The following is a 27,428-nucleotide window of genomic DNA, read 5'->3' as shown; positions in this document are numbered from 1 at the left end:
TTCCCTTGTATGTTATTTGTCATTTTTCCCTTGTTGCTTTCAGTAATTTTTCTTTGTGTTTAATTTTTGTCAGTTTGATTACTGTGTGTCTCAGCGTGTTTCTCCTTGGGTTTATCCTGCCTGGGACTCTCTGCACTTACTGGACTTGGGTGGCTATTTCCTTTCCCATGTTAGGGAAGTTTTAGACTATAATCTCTTCAAATATTTTCTTGGGTCCTTTCTCTCTCTCTTCTCCTTCTGGGACCCCTATAATGCAAATGTTGTTACGTTTAATGTTGTCCCAGAGATCTCTTAGGCTGTCTTTATTTCTTTTCATTCTTTTTTCTTTATTCTGTTCCACAGCAGTGAATTCCACCATTCTGTCTTCCAGGTCACTTATCTGTGCTTATGCCTCAGTTATTCTGCTATTGATTCCTTCTCGTGTATTTTTCATTTCAGTTATTGTATTGTTTATCTCTGTTTGTTTGTTCTTTAATTCTTCTAGATGTTTGTTCTTTAATTCTTCTAGCTCTTTCTTAATCATTTCTTGCATATTCTTGATCTTTGCCTCCACTCTTTTCCCGAGGTTTTTTTTTTTTTTAATCATTTTCACTATCATTGTTCTGAATTCTTTTTCTGGAAGGTTGCCTATCTCCACTTCATTTAGTTGTTTTTTGGGGTTTTATTTTGTTCCTTCATGTGGTACATATCCCTCTGCCTTTCCATCTTGTGTATCTTTCTGTGAATGTGGTTTTTGTTCCACAGGTTGCAGGATTGTACTTCTTCTTGCTTCCACTGTCTGCCCTCTCAAAAATTATTATTAGTTTGTTTCAACCGTCTCTTGTATAATGGCATGGATAGGCACAGATGGTGGATGGCATTGATAGGCAGATATGGTAGCATCACTCAGTTATAGGAGCAGTTTCTACAGTCCTAAGGGAGGTTGCATTAAGAGTAAGCATTCCTTGTATAATCTAAGAGTTTTAGTGCCCTGGAGCAAATATTTAACAAAACTTTGTCCTGTCTTTGGTGAATAGCGAGACAAGTAGAGGCCACTTGAAGAATATTTGTATACTTGAGACAGAAAAAAGAATTACCTTTCTCTTGACTTTGCTAAAATTCCATTTTTCACTGCCCCTATCTGGCCAAATATATATAAGCATTTTATCTGAAGGAAGTAAGAGGATTTAGCTGACATTCATATGGTAGATAAATATGATACAAATGGTTACAGGCATAAGTGCTGATTTTAAAATAGACTTGGGTTTAATGCCGACTTCTCTACTTAGCAGCTGGTTATCTAACTTCAGTAGTCCCCGTTTCCTTAAGTGTAAAATAGGTATAATCATACCTACCTGAGGGGAAAAGTACTATCTGATTTAGGCAGAAGAGATTAGGTTCAAAGTGTTTCTCCTATATCTGGTTTTATGACAGAATGTTAAATCCTATAAAAATCTTAAAATGTTAAAAAACTGAACAGGAACTTAGAGTTCATTTGGCCCAATGCCATAATTTTATAAATGAGGGAAATGAGATCTGAAGAAGCTAAGAAGCATCTCCAGGATCACAGTGCAGTTGGAAGTGAAAGGCCAGTGATTTATTCCCACATCGTGGAAAAATCATCTTAAAATAAGAATTGTAAAGATGTTTTCATCATTTTTAGTTTTATTTTATGGAAAATATTTCAAGAGTAAATCTTTCTTAGAGATACCATGGAGAAATTATTACTCTGAACATCCCTATTCTAATTCCAAGATTTTGTGTCAGTTGATATCATGCCAGTTTTTAAAATTTTATCCAGATGTATGCAGTGTTGCAAGTATTACTCCATGGCATAGCACAGTATACATTTACTTCATTTAACCAACATGGTTACAATAACATCTTCAGTTGAACGTTATGTTTTAGAATTTAAAAACTATCATTTCAGTAAATGTCTGTTCTATTTTCTAGATGTCTCCAGAAGAAAAAGTTTGTAAGTACTGTGGAGTCAGCTATCTAATTCTTCATGAGTTTAAGGCTATGGAAGAAAAAGTGAAAGCGATGGAAAAAGAGATGAAATTTTATCAAGGAAGTGTAGAACGTGAAAAGAGCCTTCAAGAAACACTACAGACTCTTAGCCAAGATTTTGAACAGTACAAAATTGACAGTGAATCCAAAATGGAAAGGTTAGAATATGTTATTCTTTTCTGTCATTTATTTAGTTTGGAAGAAAAGTACAGAGTATAGACTTGACTTTGTTTTTCTAGAATTTCTCTGCATCAAGTATAATTTATACCTTAATACATTTGAGTTTGTTTATTATTACTGATTACTAAATATACTTCTTAAATATAATTTGAGCATTCCTTTGAGGTGTATATTTCTATCAATAATTAGAAACCAATTGATTCAGTAACTATAAGTTGTGATGGGTTGATTTAACTTTTCCCCAGATATATATCTTAATTTTATCATTAGGAAAGTTTATCTATCAAAAATCAGGTGAATTTTGGTAGATTTGATATCTAACATTTGTTTTTAAATGTGTTTGAATATTTAGATTTATAGAATAAGGCTTTCATGTTATGAAAAGGAGGCCAAAACATTAAAATTGGCACATGATTCTAAATCAGTGAAACTGGAATAAAATTAAAGATTGGTTTCCTAATGTTGAGTCTAATCAGCAAGTTAGTCTGCCTAAAGACACCTCACTGAGCTTATACAAACACTTCTACAAAAGGGTTTTTGCTGTTGTTTCATGGCTTTTCCTTTGAATGAATATGTCTCCATTTAAAATATCGACAGTTGGGCAGTGGTTGAGAGTCTGCCTGCCGATGCAGGGGACACGGGTTCGTGCCCGGGTCCGGGAAGATCCCACATGCCGCAGAGCGGCTGGACTCATGAGCCATGGCTGCTGAGCCTGCGCGTCTGGAGCCTGTGCTCCGCAATGGGAGCGGCCACAACAGTGAGAGGCCCGCGTACCGCAAAAAAAAAAAAAAAGAAAAAACAAAAGAAAATATCGACAGTTGTGTTAGTAAACTATGAACTAATGAATATAATGAAATCGTGTCCTTATAAAGTAGAAACTTTCTTAAATCTCTTAGGATTAAGTACTCCTATTAAATTTTATTACAAATTTGAATAATTACATTAAATACCAATTCTTAGTCCTTTGCTAAGAAAATTTTGTTATATTTTCTTGAATTTCAAGTCTGAATAGTAAAGTATTTAATAATGTTTGAGTGGAAAAATTAAAAATATTTAGTTAAAAATTTTAAATTTGGAGGGTTTTTGCCTGTCAGATTCTTTTGTTTGGTGTTACTCCCACTTTCTTGAATAATATATTATATAAATAATACATAAACATACGAAATAAAAGAAGTATTGATATATAGAAGAAAAGGCAAGAAAGTCCTTTTTTATCCTTCTGATTGCTTTCTTCTTACTGGAGATAAAAAAATAAAAAAACACTTTTAATGGTTTGGTATATATCTTTCTAGATCCTTCATTTTGCCTTAAACTTTATTATAGATATATCTTTTAAATATATGTAATGTTTATATATACCATGTAGTTTTAAAACTATTTTTTAATAGACTCGTTTTTAATATAAGTAATATAATAAATATATTGGTCTGTGACTTTTGCCACTTAATTTTATATACTGGAAATTGTTCCATGTTAATGCATATAGATCTATCTTGTTCTTAACTGCTGCAAAGTCTTCCTTACTAAGAATATGCTATAATTTACTTAACCATTTCTCTTTTCAACATTTAGATTATTCCAGTATTTATGATTACACATAGTAGTTTTATTTATATTCTTGTGTACATATGTTTTCCATAGGATAAATTCCTAGAAGTGGAATTGCTGAAAAGAAAGTAAATACCAATTTAAAATTTTGGTGGACATTATACCAAATTGTCCTTTGAGAAGATAGGGTTAATTTGTATTTGGCCAATAGTTTATAAAGTGGTCATTTCCTTACATCTTGTTAATACTGGAGTCTTCTTAATTTTTCTCAAATTTTCACATTTTTCTTCAGCAGAAAAAATGTTACTTCATTGTTATTTAATTTGTGTTTCTTTATTGCTAGTGAGGTTGAACTTTTTTTCATATGTTTATTAGATATTTATGTTTTGTCAGTGAGTTACTTGTTCATATATATTGTCCAATTTTCTACAGTATTATTTGTATTTTTTGTTTATATATAGGAGTTTTTAATATAATATGGACTCATACTTTGATTACATATTGCTAATATTTTCTCATTGCTGCTTATCTTATTGTTTATTGTATTTTTTTTCTGTATGAATTTTTAAAAAGTATGCCAAATTCTGGTAAGGGTTCTGAGTCAAGTCCTTTTGGTTGCAAACAACAGAAACTTACTCTGGCTTTTGCTAACCTAGATTCAAGCAAGTTGAAAAACAACATAAGTTTAAAACTTTTATAGTGTTGTTGTTCTGGTAAGGCTTTTAATGTATGAGTTAGATTTATAATTTCATGGGTTTTTTTGTTGTTGTTTTATAAATATTTATTTATTTATTGTTGTCCCAATATCATTCTTTAAATTCTTCATCCTTTCTCACTTGATTTGAAATGGCACCTATTATAGTCTTATTCTGGACTCTGTTTTATGCTATTGATCTATAATCTATCACTGGGTGTCTTAGTCCATTTGGGCTGCTATAACAAAGTAGTAGACTGGGTGACTTATAACAATATTATTTATTTCTCACAGTTCTGGAGGCTGGGAAGCCTAGGATCAAAATGCTAGCATATTTGTTACCTGGTGACAGCCCCTTCCTGGTTCATAGACAGCTGTCTTCTTGCTGTGTCCTCATATGGCATTGAAGGCAAGGGAGCTCTCTGGAGTCTCTTTTATAAGGATACTAATCCCATTCATGAGAGCTTCATCCTTAGGACCTAATCACCTCCCAAAGGCCAAACCTCCAAATAGCATCACATTGGACAATAGATTTCAACTTAAGAGTTTTGGGAGGACACAAATATCCAGTGTATAGGAGTGGGTCAGCAACACACTTTTAACTACTTTTGCTTTATATGTTTTGATATTTTGTAGGGCAACTGTTTGTTTTGCTTTTCATATTATCCTGGCTTTTCTAACATTTTCTAGATGAATTAGAATCAGCTTATCAGATTCCATAAAACATTCTATATTATGATTTAGATTGGAGTTGCATTTGCTTTCTAGAGCAATTTGACATCTTAAGAATTTACATCTTTATAATCTTCAGTCTTTTTATCCTGGTACATGGTATTTTACCCCCATTTATTCAGGCTTTGTTTAAATTACTCAATAAAATTTTGGAATTTTCTTGCATATTCCATATTAGTTTAATTCCTGGACATGTAACTTTTGTTGCTGTTGGGGATGGGATCTTTTTGTTCATTAGATTTTTAAATTTTTCTGAATGCTATTGATTTTCATATATTGACTTTGTAACTAGCTCACTTACTGAATTCTTTTATTACTTGTATTTGTTTTTCAGTTGATTTTCTTGAATATATTACATATATTCATTTTATGTATACACAGTACACATATATAAGACAATCACATTATATGCAAATAGTAACTGTCTTACCTTTAAATTTCTAATAGTTCCCCACTCCCCGTCCTTTTTGTCTCGTAGATCTTTAGAACAGTATTGAACAGTAAACTTGTAGAGTGCATCTTTGTCTTATTTCTGATTTAATGTGAACCCATCTAGTGTGTTTCTATGTTAAATTGGGTGTTGGCTATAGGTTTCTTTTTTTTTTTTTTTTTTGTGGTACGCGGGCCTCTCACTGTTGCGGCCTCTCCCGTTGCGGAGCACAGGCTCCGGACGCGCAGGCTCAGCGGCCATGGCTCATGGGCCCAGCCGCTCCGCGGCATGTGGGATCTTCCCGAACCGGGGCACGAACCCGCGTCCCCTGCGTCAGCAGGCAGACTCTCAACCACTGCGCCACCAGGGAAGCCCGGCTATAGGTTTCTTAAAGACGACTTTTATCAAAGGAATTTCCCTTTTTTTCTAGATCCTTAAGGTTAATATTTTAATCAGGAATTGAATTTTAACAAATGCTTTACTGTCTTCTTTGTTGTAAATTAATTGTCCCTATATGCATGGGTTTATTTCTGGGCTGTCAATTCTGTTCCATTGATCTATGTATCTTTTTCTGTCAATACCATGCTATTGTGATTACTATGGCTTTGAAATATTGTTTGAAATCAGGGAGTGTGATACCTCCAGCTTTATTCTTTTTTCCTCAGGATTGCTTTGGTTATTTAGGGTCTTTTGTGGTTCCATATACATTTTAGAATTTTTTGTTTTACTTCTGTGAACAATGTCTTTGGGACTTTGATGGGGATTGCGTTGAACCTGTAGATTGCTTTAGGTAATATGGACATTTTAACAATGTTAATTCTTTCAGTCCATGAGCATGGAATATCTTTCCATTTATTTGTGTCTTCAGTTTCTTTCAACAATGTCTTAGAGTTTTCAGGTCTTTCACCTCCTTGGTTAAATTTATTTCTGGGTGCTTTATTCTTTTTGATGCAGTTGTAAATAGAATTTTCTTAATTTCTCTTTCTGCTAACTCATTATTAGTGTATAGAAACCCAACCGATTTTTGTATGTTGATTTTGTACCCTGGAACTTTACTCATTTATTATTTCTAATAATTTTTTTTGTGGATTCTTTAGGGTTTTCTATATCTAAAATCATATCATCTGCAAATAGTGACAATTTTACTTCTTCCTTTTCAATTTGGATACTTTTTACTTATTTTTCTTGAATGATTGCTCTAGTTAAAACTTCCAGTATTATGTTGAATAAGAATGGTGAGAGTGCATATCCTTGTCTTGTTCGTGACTTTAGGGGGATAGCTTTCAGTTTTTCACCATTGGGTATGATGTTAGCTGTGGGTTTGTCATATATGGCCTTTATTATGTTGAGGTACATTCCTTCTATACTAACTTTATTGAGAGTTTCTATCATAAATGGGTGTTGAATCTTTTCAAATGCTTTTTCTGCATCTATGAAATGAGATCATGGTTTTTATCCTTCACTTTGTTATAGTGATGTATCACGTTGATTGATTTGTGGAAGTTGAAGCATCCCTGGAATAAATCCCACTTGATCAAGGTTATTATACTTTTAATCTATTGTTTTATTAATCTAATATTTTGTTGAGAATTTTTGCATCTATGTTCATCAGAGATATTGGCCTGTAATTGTGTGTGTGTGTGTGTGTGTGTGTGTGTGTGTGGTCATTGTCTGGTTTTTGTATCACAGTGATGTTGACCTCATAAAAATGAGTTAGGAAGTCTTCCTTCCTCTTCAAGTTTTTTTTTGTGGTACGCGGGCCTCTCACTGTTGTGGCCTCTCCCATTGCGGAGCACAGGCTCCGGACACGCAGGCTCAGCGGCCATGGCTCACGGGCCCAGCCGCTCCATGGCATGTGGGATCTTCCCAGACCGGGGCACGAACCCATGTCCCCTGCATCGGCAGACAGACTCTCAACCACTGCACCGCCAGGGAAGCCCCTCTTCAAGTTTTTTGGAGTAGTTTGAGAAGGATAGATATTAAATCTTCTTTGAATATTTAGTAGAATTTACCTGTGAGGCCCTCTGGTCTTCTGGTGGACTTTTGTTTCATGGGAACTTTTGGATTACTGTTTGCATCTCTGTACTAGGGATTGGTCTATTCAGATTTTCTATTTCTTCATGACTCAGTCTTGGAAAGTTGTATGATTCTAAGAATTTGTCCATTTCTAGGTTGTCCAATTTTTGGCATATAGCTGTTCATTATATTTTATTATAATCCTTTGTATTTTTGTGGTATCCATTGTTATTTCTTCTCTTTTGTTTCTGATTTTATTGATTTTATTAACAGAGCCTCCTGTCTCTCTTTTTTCTTAGTTAGTTTAGCTAAAGGTTTGTCAATTTTGTTTATCTTTGCAAAGAACCAGATCTTAGTTTCATTGATCTTTTCTGTTGTGTTTTTATTCTCTATTTCATTTATTTCCTCTCTGATCTTTATTATTTCCTTCCTTCTACTGACTTAGGACTTTATTTGTTCTTCTTTTTCTAGTTCCTTTACATGTATGGTTAGATTGTTTAATATTGTTCTTGTTTCATTGAGACTTTTCTTGTTTCTTGAGGTAAGCCTGTATTGCTATAAACTTCCCTCTTAGAACTGCTTTTGTTGCATTCCATAGATTTTGGTATTTTATATTCTTATTTTCATTTGTCTTCAGGTAATTTTTTATTTCTTCTTTCATTTCTTCATTGAACCAATAGTTGTTAAGTACCATGTTGTTCAGCCTCACATATTTGTGACTTTTCCAGCTTTCTTCTTGCAGTTTATTTCTGTTTTCATACCATTGTGATTGGGAAGGATGATTCATATGAATTCAGTGTTTAAATTTATTGAGACTTGTTTTATGTCCCAACATATAGTCTATTCTTCAGAAAGTTTCGTGCACAGTTGAAAGAAAATGTGTATTCTGCTGCATTGGAATGGAATTTTCTGTACAAATCTATCACATCAATCTAGTCTAATGTTTCACATAAGGCCAGTGTTTCCTTGTTGACTTTCTGTCTAGATGATCTATTTATTGATGTAAGTGGAGTGTTAAATTCCCTACTATTACTGGGTTGCTATCAGTTTCTCCCTGTAGGTCTGCTAATAAGTGTTTTATATATTTTTGTGCTCCTAGATTAAGTGCATATATATTAATAACTGTTATGTCTTCTTTTTTTTTTTTTTTTTGTTATGTCTTCTTGATGAATGATCCCTTTATCATTATATACTGTCCATTATTGTCTCATGTTAACTTTTTTGGCTTGAAGTCTGTTTTGTCTGATGTGAGTATGTCTATACCCACTTTCTTTTGGCTGCCATTTGCTTGGAGTATCATCTTCCATTCTTTCACTCTGAGCCCGTGTTTGTCTTTAGAGCTGAGGTGAGTTTCTTGGAGGCAGCATACAGTTGGGTCTTGCTTTTTAATCAGTCCAGCCACTCTGTGTCTTTTGATTAGTGAATTTAATCCATTTACATTTAGGGTGATTATTGATAGGTGAAGACTTAGTACTGCCATTTTATCTTGTTTTCTGGTTGCTCTATTTCTCCATTAATTCTTTTTCCTTGTGATTCTGCCTGCCATTTTGGTTTAGTGGTTTTCTATGATGTTTTTCTCAGTTACCTCTTTTTTTATATTTCATGTCTCTGCTCTAGATTTATGTTTTGGGGTTACCATGAAGTTTGTATAAAATGTCTCATAAATAAAATAGTCCTTTTTTAGGTAACATCTTATCTTCACTTACGTATATATTCACTCTACCATGTTGTTGACATCACTTTCTCCTAATATATTTTCTAATATTAAGCTATACTTACATTTTTGGTATAAAGCCATTTGGATTATGGTGTGTATTTCAGAGTTCCCTAAATTTTATGCATTTGCTTACAGCTATGAGCACTCTGTACTATTTTTCCATAAATGCTCCATTTAATATATACGTTTAAAGGAAATTTTCTGTAAGAAAAGTAAGTGGGAAAACATTATCACTTGCCATAAATAGAAGGTTAAAAATAAAGGTATAATTATTAAAATAAAATGTCTTTGTACCACTAAAATAATTATCCATATTACTAGTTGTGTGTGAGAAATTTTACGAAAATTATTTATATTTAATATGGTGCTGGATTAATTTGCTAATGTTTTACATAGATTTTTGCATCCGTATTCACAGGTGAGGTCTTGTTTTATAGTATAAATACTGGCTTAAACTAGCCTGTTGAAAAACGTTAAGAAGCCTTTCACCTTTTGTATACACCAGGCATGTTGAATAACACATGAGTTGCCTGTTCCTTGCAGCTTTGGCAGATATCCTTCATAAAGAGTGTGCTTGTACCTTTTTTGGGAAGTAGAATTTTGATGACTCATTATGTGTCCTCTGTACTTATTGGTTTATTTGTGGATTTTACCTGTTCCTGAGTCAATTTTAGAAATTGATATTTTCCTAGAAAAACAAGTATTTCACTTACATTTCAAGTTTCTTGTTAGTTAGTAATATGTGGTATCCTTTTATTTAAAACTTTTCCTCTGTATCTGTTACGACCCCCTTTATCTTTTCTTGGGATGATTATTTGTGTTTGATTAAGAGAGAGACAGGATAAAGAGAGGAGAGGGGAAACTTTTTTTCCCTAAGAAAAGAAACAGATCTGTCTATTTTATTGACCTTTTCAAAGAATGAGATTTTAGCTTAACTGATCAAATCTGTTTCTTTACTATTTCATTAGTTTACACTCTTATTTTTATTTATTTATTATGCTTTAAAAAATCTCTAGTTTTCTTACTAGTTACCTTACCAAAGCCTTGGCTAATTTTTCAGTCTCTTTTCCTAGTAGTTACATTTAAAGTTATTAAGTTTCCTTGTGGTAATAAGTTTTCACAACAAAATTTTGATAATAGTGTTTTATTTTTATTTACTTTTAAATAAGATGGGAGTTCAGTTTTATTTCCTTTTTAATCTAAGACTCTTGGAAGAACATTTTTTAAGTTTTCTAAGTGGATACCTTTTTTTTTTTGCTATCTTTTTATTTATGTCCATTTTTTATTCCACCATGGACAGAGAATGTGACTTATTTAGAAGAACTTACTGAGAGTTTAAAAAACAGTGAGTTTTTGGAACTACCCCATAACTACTTGAAAATGAGGCATGTTCTCAGCTAGGTCCAAGATGGCAGAAGACTCGACTTCCAGTGAACCTTGAGCCTCATTATATGCTCTTTGTAATACCTTAGCATGCTAAATAACATACCCACCAGTGCCATGACAGTTCTAAGGCTAACCATAAAAGGCCAAAAAGTGGGCAGTGGCCCAATTCCTGGAAATTCCCTCCCCTTCCCCAAAATAGTTGGAATAATCCTTACAGTCATTAGGCTATGAAATTACCCAGTCCCCAAAAACTAACCACCCCATGTTTCGGGGCCTCTCGCCTTCTGAGATGGTCCACACTGTCTGTGGAGTATCTATCTCTCTAAATAAATCCACTTCTTACCTATTTTGATAAGGTGAAAAAAAAGAAAATGAGGCATGTTCTTCGTATTAGGGATATAACTTTTTAATAGATCCAGTAAAGTGCACCGGTTAATTGTGCTATTCAAAATCTGTATGTCGGGGGCTTCCTTCCCTGGTGGCGCAGTGGTTGAGAGTCCGCCTGCCGATGCAGAGGACGCGGGTTCGTGCCCCGGTCTGGGAAGATCCCACATGCCGCGGAGCGGCTGGGCCCGTGAGCCATGGCCACTGAGCCTGCGCATCCGGAGCCTGTGCTCCGCAACGGGAGAGGCCACAGCAGTGAGAGGCCCGCGTACCACAAAAAAAAATAAAAAAAAAATCTGTATGTCTTTGCTTATTCTTGCCTATTTCACTTGGCAAATCATAGGGGAATATTAAAATCTTCCAAAATGAATGTGGGTTTGTCCATTTCTATCTATTGCAAGGTTAGGTTGATGGGATTTTTAAGACCTCTCTTTTTGGATTACATATGTTTTAGTATAGAATATTTTTCTTGACCTACTTTAACTTTTCTAACACTTGATTTTTTTAAAAAAATTATTTATTTATTTTTATACAGCAGGTTCTTATTAGTTATCTATTTTATACATATTAGTGTATATATGTCAATCCCAATCTCCCAATTCATCCCACCCACACTCCCCCACCCTGCTTTCCCACCTTGGTGTCCATACGTTTGTTCTCTACATCTGTGTCTCTATTTCTACCTTGCAAACTGGTTCATCTCTACCATTTTTCTAGATTCCACATATATGCATTAATATACAATATTTGTTTTCCTCTTTCTGACATAACTTCACTCTGTATGACAGTCTCTAGGACCATCCACATCTCTACAAGTGACCCAATTTCGTTCCTTTTTATGGCTGAGTAATATTCCATTGTTTATATGTACCACATCTTCTTTATCCATTTGTCTGTCGATGGGCATTTAGGTTGCTTCCATGACCTGGCTATTGTAAATAGTGCTGCAGTGAACATTGGGGTGCATGTGTCTTTTTGAATTATGTTTTTCTCTGGGTATTTGCTCAGGAGTGGGATTACTGGGTCATATGGTAGTTCTATTTTTAGTTTTTTAAGGAATCTCCATACTGTTCTCCATAGTGGCTGTATCAGTTTACATTCCCACCAACAGTGCAAGAGGGTTCCCTTTTCTCCACACCCTCTCTAGCATTTGCTGTTTGTAGATTTTCTAATGATGCCTGTTTCTAACACTTGATTTTTAAAATTATATTTTGTAACATTACACTTCACAAATGTTTTATGCTGGCTTTTTTATTGAAGTATACTTGATTTATAATATTATATTAATTTCAGATGTACAGCATAGTGATTCAGTATTTTTACAGGTTATACTCCATTCAAAGTTATTACAAGGTAATGGCTATAATTCCCTGTGCTGTATTCTTTGTTGCTTATCTATTTTATACATAGTAGTTTGTATCTCTTAATCCCATAACTGTAATTTGCCCCTCCCCCTCCCCTCTTCCCTTTGGTAACTGACTTAAAAAAATCAATAAACTTTAATTTTTTGAGCAGTTTTAGGTTCACAGCAAAATCTAGTGGAATGTACAGAGTTCCCATATACCTGCTGCCCCTACACACCTACAACTTCCCCCACTGTATACATCCCACATCACAGTGAAACATTTGTTATAGTCAATGAACCTACCTTGGCACATCATTGTCACCCCAAATCCATAGCTTACATTTGGGTTCACTCTTGGCGCTGTACATTCTATGGGTTTTGACAAATGTGTAATGCCATGTATCTACCATTGTAGTATTATACAGTATAGATACGCTGCCCTAGAAATCCTCTGTGTTCTGTTCTGCATGTTTGTCCCTCCCTCCCCTCTAAGGATGGACAATCAGTGTTCTATTTGTTGTCTCCATAGTTTTGCCTTTTCCAGAATGTCATATGGTTGGAATCATATAGTGTGTAGCTTTTTCAGATTAGCTTCTTTCAGTTAGTAATATGCGTTTAAATTTACTCCATGTCTTTTCATGGCTTGATAGCTCGTTTGTTTTTAGCACTGAATAATATCCCATTCAGTGGATGAACCTCAGTTTATTTATCTATTCACCAACTGAAGGACACCTGGGTTGCTTCCAAGTTTTGGCAGTTATGAATAAAGCTGATGTAAATATCCATGTGCAGGTTTTTGTGTGAACACATATTTTCAGCTCCTTTGGGTAAATACCAAAGAGTGTGATTGCTGAATCATATAGTAGAAGTATGTATAATTTGTGAGAATCTACCAAATTATCTTCCAAAGTGGCTCTATCATTTTGTGTTCCCTGCAGCAATGATTGAGAGTTCCTGTTACCAAATTCTCACCACGCTTTGGTGTTGTTGGTGTTTTGGATTTTGGCCATTCTAATAGGTGTATAGTAGTATCTCATTGTTGTTTTAATTTACATTTCCTTGATGACATATGAGGTTGAACATCTTTTAATATGCTTGTTATCTGTATATCTTCCTCGCTGAGGTGTTCGTTCAGGTCTTTTGTCCATTTTAAATCAGATAGTTTGTTTTCTTATTGTTGAGTTTTAGAAGTTCTTTGTATATTTTGAATAACAGTCCTTTATCAGATGTCTTTTGCAAACATTTTCTCCCAGTATGTGGCTTGTCTTCCATTTCTCTTGACATTCTCTTTTGTAGAGCAGAAGTTTTAAAATTTAATGAAGTCCTGCTTATTGTTTCTTTCATGAATCTTGCCTTTGGTGTTGTATCTAAAAAGTCACTGCTGTACCCAAGGTCATCTAGGTTTTCTCCTATGTTATCTTAAAGGAGTTTTACAGTTTTGTATTTTACATTAGGTCTGTGATTCATCTGAGTTAATTTTTGTGAAGTGTGTATGACCTATGTCTAGATTCATTTTTTTTTCTTTGCATGTAGATGTTGTCTAGTTGTTTCCATCTCCAACGTCTTTGCTCCATTGCATTGCCTTTGTTCCTTTGTCAAAGATCAGTTGACCATATTTATTTGGTTTTATTTCTGGACTCTGTTCTGTTCCATTAATCTATATGTCTTCCACCAAAATCACAGTATCTTGAATATTGTAGCCTTATAGTAAGTCTTGAGGCTAGGCAGTATCAGTCCTTCAACTTTGTTCTTTTCCTTCAATATTGAGCTGTCTATTCTGGGTCTTTTGCCTCTCCATATAAACTTCAGAATTTGTTTGTCCATATCCACAAAATAACTTATTGAGATTTTTGTTTGGGATTGAATTAAATCTATAGATCAAGTTGGAAGGAATTGATGTCTTGACAATATTGAATCTTAACTATGCACAAACATGGAATATCTCTTCATTTATTTAGTTCTTTGTTTTTGTCCATATGAATTTTATAGTTTTCATCATATAGTTCTTATACATATTTCATTAGAGTTTGTACATTTATACCTACATTTTTGGGAGGGACTAATGTAAATGGTAATGAGTTTTAATTTCGAATTCCATACGTTCATGGTATATAAGAAAGTTATTGACTTTTGTATAATTAACCTTCTATCTTGCAACCTTGCTATAAGCACTTGTTAGTTCCAAGTTTCTTTGTTGATTCTGTTTCTTTGTTGATTCTTTCAGGTTTTCTGTATAGGTGATCGTGTCATCAGTGAACAAAGACAGTTTTATTTCTTCTTTCCCAATCTGTATACCTTTATTTTTTTTTCTTGTCTTATTGCATTAGTTAGGACTTCAGATACAATGTTAAATAGCAGTGGTGAGAGGGGACATCCTTGTTTTGTTCTTGATCTTAACAGGAAACCTTCAAGTTTTTCACTGTTAAATATGGTATGAACTGTAGATTTTTTGTAAATTTCTTTTATTTATTTTTTTTCTGCTCTGTGTGGCATGTGGGATGTTAGTTCCCTGACCAGGGATTGAACCTGTGCCCCCTGCAGTGGAAGTGCAGAGTCCTAACCACTGGACCTCCAGGGAATTCCCTAAATGTTCTTTATAAAACTAAGGAAGTTTCTTTCTATTCCTAGTTTGCTGACAGGTTTTTTTTTTTTTTTTTTTTTAGTATTTATTTATTTATTTGGCTGCATTGGGTCTTAGCTGCAGCATGTGGGTTCTTTCATTGCAGTGCATGGGCTTCTCTCTAGTTGTGGTGTGCAGGCTCTAGAGCACGCGGGCTTAGTTGCCCCATGGCATGTGGGATCTTAGTTCCCCCACCAGGGATCGAACCCACGTTCCCTGCATTGGAAGACGGATTCTTAACCACTGGACTGCCAGGGAAGGCCCTGCTGACAGTTTTTAACATGAATGAATGTTGGATTTTGTCAAAATATTTTTCTTCATCTATTGATATGATCATGTGACTTTTCTTCTTTAGCCTGTTGATGTGATGGATTACATTAATCGATTTTTGAATGTTGAAACAGGTTTGATACCTGGAATAAATCCCATTTGGTTGTGGTGCATAATTTTTTTAATATATTTTAAAATTTGATTCACTAATATTTTGTTGAGAAGTTTTACATCTATGTTCATGAGAGATATTGATCTATAGTTTTCTTTTCTTGAATTTTTGTCTGGTTTGGTATTAGGGTAATGCTGGCTTCATTGAATGTGTTGGGAAATATTCTCTTCACTTCAGTCTTTTGGAAGAGAGAATTGGTATAACTTTTTCCTTAAAAAATGGTAGAATTTTTTAAGGAAATTAAAAAATTTGGTAGAATTTATCAGTGAATCCATCTGGACCTGGTGATTTCTGTTTTGGAAGTTTATTAATTGTTGATGATATTTCTTTTATAGATACAGTTATGTTCAGATTGTCTATTTATTCTTGTGTGAGTTTTGGAATTTCTTTTAAGGAGTTGATTCATTTTATCTTGGTGATCAAATTTGTGGGCCTGGAGTTATTCATAGTATTTCTTTAAAACATTTTTTTATACTTTTTTTCTGTTGAAGTATAGTTGATGTATAATATTATATGTCACAGGTGTACAACATAGTGGTTCTAAATTTTTAAAGGTTACACTCCATTTATAGTTATTATAAAATATTGGCTGTATTCCCTGTGTTGTACAGTATATCCTTGTAGTTTATTTTGTACATAATAGTTTGTACCTCTGAGTCCCCTACTCTTGTATTGCCCCTTCTTCCTTTTCTCTCCCCACTGGTAACCACTAGTTTATTCTCTATATCTATGAGTCTGTTTTCATTTTGTTGTATTCATTAGTTTGTTTTATTTTTGCACATATAAGTGATATCATACAGTGTTCATCTTTCTGTCTAACTTATGTCATTTAGCATAATGCCCTCCAAGTCCATCCATGTTGTTACAAATGGAAAGATTTCATTCTTTTTTTATGGCTGAGTAGTATTCCATTGTATATATATACACCACATCTTCTTTATCCATTCATCTCTTGATGGACACTTAGGTTGCTTTCATATTTTGGCTATTGTAAATAATGCTGCTATGAACATTGGGGTGTATATATCTTTTTGAATTAATGTTTTCATTTTCTTTGGATATATACCCAGGAGTAGAATTGCTGGATCATATGGTAATTTTGTTTTTAGTTTTTGAGGGATCTCTAGTGATGACTCCTCTTAATTTCTTTCTTTCTTTTTTTTTTTTTGCGGTACATGGGCCTCTCACTTTTGTGGCCTCTCCCGTTGCGGAGCACAGGCTCCGGACGCGCAGGCTCAGTGGCCATGGCTCACGGGCCCAGCCACTTCACGGCATGTGGGATCTTCCCAGATTGGGGCACGAACCCGTGTCCCCAGCATCAGCAGACGGACTCTCAACCACTGCGCCACCAGGGAAGCTCTCCTCTTAATTTCTGATACTAGCAATTTGTATCTTCTCTCTTCTTCTTTGTTCGCCTTACCTGAAGATTATCAATTTTATTGATCTTTTTAAAGAACCAGCTTTTGGTTTTATTGATTTTTCTCTATTGATTTCCTATTTCAGTTTCATTTATTTCTGCTCTAATTATTATTATTTCATTTCTTCTGCTTACTTTGTATTTAATTTGCTCTTCTTTTTCTAGTTTCCTAAGGTGGAAGCTTAAATTATTGATTTTAGATCTTTCCTCTTTTCAAATAAATGTTTTCAATGCCATAAATTTCCCTGTAAGCACTGCTTTGCTTCATCCCACAAATTTCAATACGTTGTATTTTCACTTTCATTTATTTCAAAGTATTTTTAAATTTCTCTGTGATTTCTTCTTTGATACACCTGTTAATCAGAAGTGTGTTGTTTAATCTCCAAGTATTTTGGGATTTCCCAGCTCTTTCTGTTTAATTTCTAATCTAATTTTATTGCTGTCTAAGTGCAGATATTGTGTGATTTTTATTCCTTTAAATATGTTAGGATGTGTTTTATGGTCCAGAATGTGGTCTATCTTGGTAAATGTTTCATGTGAACTTGAGAAGAATGTATTACACTGCTGTTGTTGGGTGAAGTCATCCATAGATGTCAGTTATATCAGTTGATTGATGATGCTGTTGAGTTCAACTATGTCCTCACTGATTTTCTGCCTCCTGGATCTGTCCATTTTTGATAAAAGGATGTTAAAGTCTCCAACTGTAATAGTGAATTAATCTGTTTCTTCTTGCAGCTCTATCAGCTTTTGCCTTACATATTTTGATGCTCTATTGTTAGGCTGTCTTCTTAAGGATTATTATCTCCTTAGAGCATTGACCCCTTTATCATTTTATAATACCCCTCTTTGTTGTTTTTTTTTTAAAGCAATGCATTCTTTTTTTAAAAATTAATTAATTAATTAATTAATTTTTGGCTGTGTTGGGTCTTCCTTTCTGTGCAAGGGTTTTCTCTAGTTGAGGTGAACGGGGACCACTCTTCATCGCGGTGCACGGGCCTCTCACTGTCGTGGCCTCTCTTGTTGTGGAGCACAAGCTTCAGATGCACAGGCTCAGTAGTTGTGGCTCATGGGCCTAGTTGCTCCGTGGCATGTGGGATCTTCCCAGACCAGGGCTTGAACCCGTGTCCCCTGCATTGGCAGGCAAATTCTCAACCACTGCGCCACCAGGGAAGCTCCCCCTCTTTATTTCTGATAACTTTCCTTGCTTTGAAGTCTTCTCTGTCTGAAACTAATATACTCTCATTTTCTTTTGATTAGTGTTAACATGATATATCTTTCTCCACCCCTTTATTTTTAGTCTGTATGTGTCTTTATATTTAAACTGTTTCTTGAAGATAGCATTATAGTTGGGTCTTGCTTTTTGATCTACTCTGACAGTCTCTGTTTTTTAATTGGTGTCTGTAGACCATTGATATTCAAAGTAATGACTGATATAATTGGATCAACATCTACCATTTTTTGGTTATTGTTTTCTATTTGCTGCCCTTTTTCTTTGTTCTTATTTTTGTCTTCCACACTTTTTTCTGCCTTTAGTGGATTTGACAGTATTTAATACAACAATTCCATTTCTCTTTCTTAGAATATCAGTTATACTTCTTGTTCTCAATTTTTAAGGTGTTGCCTTAGAGTTTGCAATATATTTTTATAACTAATCCAAGTCTACTTTTAAATAGCACTTCACTGCTTCATGGGTAGTGCAAGTGCCTTATAATAACAAAATATTCCTAATTCTTCCCTCCCATCCTTTGCATCACTGCTGCCATGCATTTTACTTATAACTAAGCACACATAAATATCTATATATAGATAGATATAGATATCTCATAGGTAATCAAATATATTGTTGCTCCTATTAGTTTGAATAAACTGTTACCTATTAGACCAATTAAGAATAAGGAAAAGTTTTTATTTTGCCTTCACTTATTCCTTCTCTTATGCTCTTTTTCTTTATGTTGATCTGAATTTCTGTCCTATGTTGTTTTCCTTCTTTCTGAAGAACTTCTTGTAAAATTTCTTGCAAAGCAGATCTACAGGCAGCAAATTTCTTCAATTTTTGTTTGCCTGAGAAAGTCTTAATTCTCCTTTACCTTGGAAGGATAATTTCTCAGGGTACAGAATTCTAGGTTGATGGTTGTTTTCTCTCTCAAACTTTAAATATTTCACTCCACTATTTTTTGCTTTCATGATTTCTGTGGAGAAGTTGGATATGTTTCATCTTTGTTCCTCCATAGGTAAAGTGTTTTTATCCTTTCATTTCTTTCTGGAGTTTATCCTTGATTTTCTGTAGTTTGGAGATGTTAAATCTTAGTTGGCATTTATCCTGCTTGGTATTCTCTGAAGTTCCTGGATCTGTTGTTTGGTGTCTGACATTAATTTGGAGGAAATTGTCAATCATTGTTTCAAATATTTCTTCTTTTCCTTTCTCTATTTCTTCTCCTTCTGGTATTCCTATTATGTATATGTTATACTTTTTATAATTGTCCCAAAGTTTTTGGATATTCTATTATTTTAAAAAATTTTTTCTTTGCTTTTCAGTTTCAGTAGCTTTTCAGTTCTATTGTCATATCCTCCAGCATAGAGATTCTTTCCTCAGTGATGTCTACTAATCAGCCAATCAAAGGCATTATTCATTTCTGTTACGGTGTTTTTTTATCTCTAGCATTTTTTGATTCTTTCTTTGAAGTTCCATGTCTCTGCTTACATTATCCATCTGTTCTTGCATGTTGTCTGCTTTTTCTATTAAACCCCTTTTCATATTAATAATAATTTTTAAAAAATTCTGGTCTGATAATTCCAACATTCCTGCTATATCTCACTCTGGTTTTGATGCTTGTTTAGTCTCTTCGAACTGTTTTTTTGCCTTTTAGTATACACCGTTAAGTTTTTGTTGATAGGTGGACATGAAATACTAGTAAAAGGAATTGCAGTATATAGGCCTTTAGTAATGTGGTGGTAGTGTCAAGGGAGGAGAGCTGTTGTACAGTCCTATGATTATGTCTCAGTCTTGTAGTGAGCCTTTGCCTGTGGACTGTGAACACAGATATTTCTCAGTTGCCATATCTTCCATCCCCACCCCCCTGACCTTAGGTGGGACAGGATTTCTAGAGCTGGGCTAGGGCTGGGTTTTTCCCTTTGCCAGGTTAGTTAGGCTCTGATAATATCCCAGCAGGTTAAGTTCTGGTAAAATAGTTTCTCCTGAGGGCAGGTCTTGTTAAACATAATAGAAAGCTTTGGCATATTTAAAATATTTGCTTTTCCCCTTCCTCTGACAGAAGCCCAAGTAGATTTTTCTTTGGATATTAGAAAATTTCACTCATAAATTTACTCTCTGCACTGCTTTAGCTATGCTGCACATATTCTGATATGTTGTATTTTCATTTTCATTCAGTTCTGTGTGTTTGTGTATAATTTTTAACATTTCCTTTGAGAGTTTTCCTTTGATATACAGATTATTTAGAAGTGTGCTGTTTAGTTTCCAAGTGTTTGTAGACTTTCCTGTCATCTTTCTGTTAATGATTTCTAGTTTGATTCCATTATGGTCAGGGAACATATTCTGTATGATTTCAACTTTTAAATTTTTGTTGAAACTTGTTTTATGGACAAAGATAGGCGCTTGCTTTGGTGACTGTTCCATGGGTACTTGAAAAAAAATGTGTACACTGCTGTTGTTGGGTGAAGTTTTCTAAATATGGCAGTTAAAACCTGGTGTTTGATGGTTTTGAGTTCTTTCATTTCCTTGCTGATCTTCTGTCCAGTGATTCTGTCAGTTGCTAAGAGTGGAGTATTGGAAGTCTCCAACTCTAATTGTGGATTGTCTGTTTCTCTTTGAGTAATATAATTTTTGCTTCACATATTTTGTAGCTGTTTTGTTTGATGTGAACATATTTAGGATTGTCATGTTTTCCTGGTGGATTGATCCTTTTATCATTATGTAATATTTTTCTTTGTCTCTAGTAAAATTGTTTACTCTGAAGTCTACTTTGTCTGATGTTAATATAGTGACTCCTGCTTTTTAAAAAAAAAAAACTGTTTAGGGCTTCCCTGGTGGCGCAGTGGTTGAGAGTCTGCCTGCCGATGCAGGGGACACAGGTTTGTGCCCTGGTCCGGGAAGATCCCACATGCCGCGGAGCGGCTGGGCCCATGAGCTATGGCCGCTGAGCCTGCGGTCCGGAGCCTGTGCTTCGCAACGGGAGAGGCCACAACAGTGAGAGGCCCGCATACGCCAAAAAAAAAAAAAAACTGTTTACATGGTATATTTTTTCCATTTTACTCTCAACCTACCGATGTCATTGAATTTGAAGTGGATCTTATAGCATATTGTTAAAGTATGTTTGTTTTTTTTTAATCCACTCTGCCTCTTAATTGGTGTATTTAGATTTGCATATATATTTAGGTAATTATTGATATGTTAGGGTTTACATATGCCATTTTATTTGTGTTCAGTTTGTTTCTTCTGGTTCTCTTCTGTTTCTCTTTCTTACCTTCAGATTGGTTTGTTGAGCATTTTTAGGATTATATCTTGACTTACAGTGTTTTAAGTATATTGCTTTGTATAGATTTCTTAGTGGTTGCTCTAGTTATTGCAATATAGATGCATAATTTATCATAATTCAGTTATGATCTGTCTTAACGTGGATTTCTTTGGGTTTATTCTATTAAGATAGAATGGGATCTTCCCTACAGCTTGTTGAATCTGTAGGTTTATATCTCTTGCCATGATTACAAGTTTTCAACCATTATTTCTTTGAATATTTTTTAATCCTACTTCCTCTCTCTCCTCTCCTTCTCAGACTCTGATCATATGAATGCTAGCTTTTTTGTTATTGTCACACAGGTCTCTGAGACTCTGTTAATTATTTTTTCTGTCTATTTTCATTCTTGTTCAGATTGGTGAATTCTGTTGATCTATCCTAACATTCACTGATTCTATCTTCTGTCCTTAAACTCTGCTGTTGAGCCCCTCCAGTGAGGTTTTTTTCTTTTTTCTTTCAGTTATTATATATTTCAGTTCTATCATTTCTGTTTGGTTTTTTGTAACTTCTATTTCTTTGTTGAGATTTTCTTTTGTTTCAAGAGAATTTTTAATTGCTTTTAAAAGAATTTTTATGATGGCTGCTTTATAATCCTTGTCAGATAATTCCAACATCTGATTCATCTCAGTGTTGGGTCTGTTGATTATCTTTTCTCGTGAACATTATGATTTTCCTGGTTCCATGATGAGTGATTTTCCATTGAGCCTTGATTATTTTGAAGGTTATACTGTGAGACTCTGGATCCTATTCAATCTTTTTTTTTTTTTTTTAGCACACATTCCCCTTGTTGAGATAAAGCGTGAAAGCCAAATGGGTATGTTTGCTCAGCTTCCTGCTAGGTCCAGTGTCACTCCTTTAGCAAAAGTTGGGTTTTGACTCACACTGCCTTGTATAAGACTAGTGAAGTTGAAGTTAACATATTGCCCTTGGCCCCATTCACACCTTTCTGGCAAAAGCAGGTCACCAACTTGCACAGCCTTGTGTCTCTGCATGGGGATATAAGATCAGTTCCCCGCTGAACTCACTGTCACCAGGGAGGGGGGAACCAGAGAGCTGTCTCACACTGCTTTTTTGCAGCAGGGTGGGGGCAGAAGCTTGGTTTCTCTCTGTGCCCCACTGACACCAAAGGATGGGAGAAGTAGGGTGCCAACCAGCCCTGATTCTGCCTCATTGATGCCAGCTAGGAGTAGAGGCTCAGCTCCCTGCATGTCCCACTGGCATCAGAGGAGGGGAAGCAGGGTGTTGGCTACTCTGTGTCACTACCTTTTTCTACCTCACTGATACTGGGTGCAGCTGGAGGCTTCTGACTGAGACCCTCTGAAACAGGATACGGGTAGGGAGTCAGAATAAGAGTGCCACCAGTCCTGTTTTTCACTGCTTCCTTTGGTCTCTTTGCTGCCAGTTGGGTTTAGTTCCCCACTGGGCCTCACTGACACAAGGAGTGTAAAGAAAGTGAGTGCTTACTACTAACAACTTGTACCGCTTTGTTCAGATTCATTGGTGCAGGGTTGGGGTGGAGGCTCAGCTCCCCGTTGGCCCCACTGACACTACCGTGTGGGGGAATGGGAGCATATCTTGCTTCTACAGAGGGGAACGGAAGATCGGCTCTCAGCTTACCCCACTGATACTATACCGGCCAGGTGACCTGGAGTGCATCACCTGCATCTATGGAGCAGGGCTGTGGTGGTGTGGAAGATCAACTCTCTGCTCAGTTGTGTCTGCCCTTAAACCGTGAGGTGGGGAGGGGGGTACAGTTTTACAGTTGATATTTGGTGAGAGAAGGCAGCTATTACCAAGATTGTTTTCTATTGTTTAGTCAGGCTTTCCCTGATCAGCTAAGTAGATCAGACTTTTCTTATTTTTTTTTTTTTTTTGTCTGTGGCTTTTGGTGGTTCTGGGTTGGAAACTTCTGTAGCACTCTGTGAGATGTATGGGAGACAATAAGCAAACTCAGGGATCTCATTGCCTTGGCATTTCTCAAGTCCTGAAGCAGTGCTCCTCCATCTTGGTTGTGACCTTGTGTTGATTTGTTAGTCAACTTAAATATTGCTTTGAGTAACTAAGAACATTTTTTTAAAGTAATGGCTTAAATTCTCACAATGTTAATAGGTAGCTCACAAAAGTTAGTAGTTAGATATATGCATCTCTACGTGCCTGCTAAATATTTCCTTTTTGATTTCTCTTTTGCTTATGCCAAATTGAGATGGTGCATGGAAATTTAAGCAGTGGAAGGCTAGGCCTGTCCATGAGGAACTAGACTTAAGAGTTCTGTTGATCATAATTGGCCACTCTCACAAATCAGATGAGCTGTAGAAGTCAAATCTAGACCAGTCAGCCCAAGAAAGGGGCATAGGTACACACCAAGGGTTCAGAGAGCCAGATTGAGTCCACAATTTGGGATCAAATTAACAGAGCGTCTGCAAGTTTATAAATGAAGACACTTGGAGGAAATAGATGTACCTGGCTGGAGTAGAGGATAATGGGGCAAACAGGCAGATTTTGTAAGTCATTATCTTCCTCTGCCAAAACTACCTCCCTCATAGACCAGTTATGTCAGTTAGGAATGCATTCTGGAGCAAGTGGCTCGAATGGACAAGGTTTTATTTGTTTCTTGAATCAAAAATAAGGCGTGTAGGCAGCTCAGAATGTCACCAGGGATCCAGCCCCTTTCCATCTCTCATTCCGTCTTTCTCAGTGAGTAGGCCTTCAGTCTCATGCTGATCTCCTCATGATCTCAAGATGGCTTCTGCACTGTCAAAAGTACATTTCTAGGCAGAAATATGAAGGGGGAAGCAGTCAGGGGAAATGCCAGTGACAGGAGGTCCAAAGCTTTCCCACAACTGCAGGGGAATCTGGGGAACTGACTTCAGGGAGTTGGCTCATTGCTTCCTGAAATAACAGGGTCTGTTGTAAGGAAGAAGACACTAGCAGGGCCTGCCTCTCTGGACATTACATTTCCCTCCAGAAAATAACACATGGCTGCTTACTTTAGTTCCTTAAGAGGGGGGAAAAATAGTTATCTCAAGGAAAGAAACCTATCAGGGCCTCCCTTTTTTAAAGGTCTTGTCTTTTGCACATGTCTTACTCAGGCTCAGCTTTTTTACTTGTACAGTACTCTCTATTGTCTATGGAAGTAGTGTAAGAGGCATACATGTTAAAAATGTTTGTGACAACTGAATTTTGAATAATCAAGATTTTATAGAACAAAGAACTGATGCAGAACTATAGCTCTCATGGTTTGGGCATACTTCCTAGGCATTCATTTCACATATCTAGGAGCTTTCTCAAACCTTCACCTCTCTCCTAAGATTCTGATTTGCCTTTTGGGGCCAAGTGGGAATCTCCGCAGTGAAATAAAAGCTGTTACTGATGAGAGTGTGACTGGGCATATGAACATGGGGAAGGCAGGAAAAAAAAGGTTGAGTACCATTTGGAAGTGCATTGGTTCTTTGTCAGGCTACTGAAAAATGACTCCAATAGACACAGGGTGTTAGTAGCAAATAATTTAAACCTAGATGTTTATATCATGTTTCTCTTATTCTAGATGTATGGATATGAATTTATTATATTGATATTTGTACTATGTATTACTTAAACTTTGAGAAACCTAAACAGGTTTTATTCATACCATGTAGCTCCAAGACCAGCTAATCCTTTTATTATCTTTTCATTTTTCTCCTGTACCAGCACTAATTGTGTTCTAGACCAAAGTACTTAGGTATAGAGCATACTGTTTTCCATTACTCCTTTTCCTTGTGGACACATACAAACAGTAAATACTAGAAGTTGACAGCTGGTTTTTACTATTGATATAAATAATATTTACATGGGTTTCTCGTTACCAGATCTGGCAAGGTTATGGAGATTGATATTTCCTCAACAACATTGATAGACCTGTGTATTCATGTATATCTTTTATTACCAGTATAACTTTGAAAGCTCTTCTGTGTATCATTATGTTGTTGCTATAGCAACATGGTTACCAAAATAAAGTACATTTTTTCTGCTTTGTGTTTTTAAAGGAGGTCTTTTTATCCCTCAAGCTTTTTAATCAACATGGCAGATCAGCGGTCCCCAACATTTTTGGCACCCGGGACCAGTTTGGTGGAAGACAATTTTTCCACGGATGGGGGGGTTTGGGGGGTATGGTTTAGGTGGTAATGCAAGTGATAGGGAGCGATGGGGAGCGGCAAATGAAGCTTCACTCGCTCTTCTGCCACTCACCTCCTGCTGTGTGGCCCGGTTCCTAACAGGCCACGGACTGGTACCAGTCCCCAGGGTTGGGGACCCCTGCTATAGAGTTTCTGTCCCAGACATTCAGTATTCCTTCTATTTATCTTTCCTCCTTGAATTTCCCTTACTTAAAATTAGTTATCATTATAACATAAAATACAGTTTGTATTGGACTAAATCCTAGTGGGATTACAAGAATAAATGAAGCGAAGCAGTGTATGATATAGTATAAACAGTAGAGGCTCTGCTATTGCTTAGCCCCATGACCTTGCCTCGTAATCTTTTTGTACTTTTAACATATAGCTTTTTTTTTTTTTTTTTTTTTTTTTTCCGGCCGCACTGTGGGGCTTGTGGGATCTTAGTTCCCCGACCAAGGACTGAACCTGGGCCCTTGGTAGTGAAAGCACTGAGTCCTAACCGTTGGAGCGCCAGGGGATTCCCTCTTTTTGTACTTTTGATTTTTCATCTATAAAGTGGTCAGAGACATAGCTACTTCACTGGGATGATATATACATTACTCTGTGCCTGGCAGGAATTCAGTTTTTTTCACTTCCCTCACCTTCCTTTTTTTTTCCTTTCTGTGTTTTTTAACTAAGGTTAATAGCATACAGTCCCCCGCCCCCCTCCCCCCCACCATAGATAGCATCACATTCCCACCTACTTTGGATATCTAAACATTGCCCAATATCACAAGGGAAGTTCTTGTATCTAGGAAATATCCTGATCTCAGCTCTATCATGACAATTAATTTCAGTTTAATTGGGGGTTTTAAAATGCCTAGCCCAACTTTGATTAGGTTCATACCCTGTGTTTTCTGCTCGGTGGAGTAGAGATTTTGTAGAAAGCATAACTTTAGAGCTTAATTGTTACTTTTATTTATCATACCCCCTTATTTCCAAAAAGGGTGTGAGGTGTTTTAAAAGGACATAATAAAATTAACAACATAGGGGAAAAACGGAGGGAGCTGCTGGATAAAAACCAAGAAACGGAATATGTGAATCCTGAGGGTCAACAGTTAAGTGCAGCTTTCCTGCAAATCCTTCTACCTGAGCTTTTAGGGATTTCTGAAAGGCTTTTTGTAGGAATAGGATTGGAAGAAGGGTTTGGGGAGGTGGATTTTATTTATTTCTTTTTTACATTTATTTATTTAAGCAAGGCTGACTTAGCACTAGAAGAAATCTATGAGAGCTCTACGGAAGTAATTCAGGAGGGCAGTGAGGCCCTAGTGAGAACCCGCACTATCTGCCCTATTGAAGGCAATCCTATCAGGCGCTAGGTAGCTGCCCTCTAACGCTGGAGGCAGCAAGACCATTCTAAACCACCCAGCCCTGCTTACCTTTCCGTTAGTTTTCTTTCTATCCTCACCTTTCCACCCAGCTCCTTACTGCCTCACCACCAGGCCTGAACAAACAAGTCAGGACATGTTATTTTAGCTTAGGAATAGAATGATATTTATTTGTTGTGGGTTCGAATTAATGCATCTTCAAAAAGTGTGCATTTTTGTTTCTTCTTAGATTCTTCACGATTTACATATTTCTAAATGGGAACACTTTCAAATTGGAGAAAACTGAATTAGCTCATTGGGTGAGGTATGATTAGAAACTCCTGTCATATCCATTTTATAGATGGATAAGCAAACAAAAAGATTAAATAACAGTGCTCACACAGTTGATTAAATTCGTTGTCTTTTCTGTAACATCACTATTTGGGTTACTTGAAGAAACCAGACAAATATGGCTATGGCAAGCGATGGCATGAAGACA

General features: G+C 35.8%; 1 protein-coding gene across 3 annotated transcripts in view; it reads left to right on the top strand.

The window, feature by feature from the left end:
- The window catches only part of LEKR1 (leucine, glutamate and lysine rich 1), a 276,896-nt gene that overhangs the window by 39,894 nt on the left and 209,574 nt on the right, over nucleotides 1-27,428 (top strand). For 2 of the 3 annotated variants that reach the window (XM_027113337.1, XM_027113346.1), the window contains exon 8: nucleotides 1,933-2,147. In XM_027113337.1, the coding sequence (XP_026969138.1) occupies nucleotides 1,933-2,147 (215 nt within the window). The remainder of the gene's footprint in view (nucleotides 1-1,932; nucleotides 2,148-27,428) is intronic. The other variant, XM_027113353.1, reaches the window with a different exon arrangement.

The sequence above is a fragment of the Aethalodelphis obliquidens genome, unplaced genomic scaffold, assembly GCF_003676395.1.
Source record: "Aethalodelphis obliquidens isolate GAN/ISIS:26980383/991018 unplaced genomic scaffold, ASM367639v1 scaffold1, whole genome shotgun sequence".
NCBI lineage: Eukaryota > Metazoa > Chordata > Mammalia > Artiodactyla > Delphinidae > Aethalodelphis > Aethalodelphis obliquidens.
The sequence above is the reverse complement of the archived record's forward strand: the minus strand, read 5'-3'. Positions and strand labels throughout refer to the sequence as shown.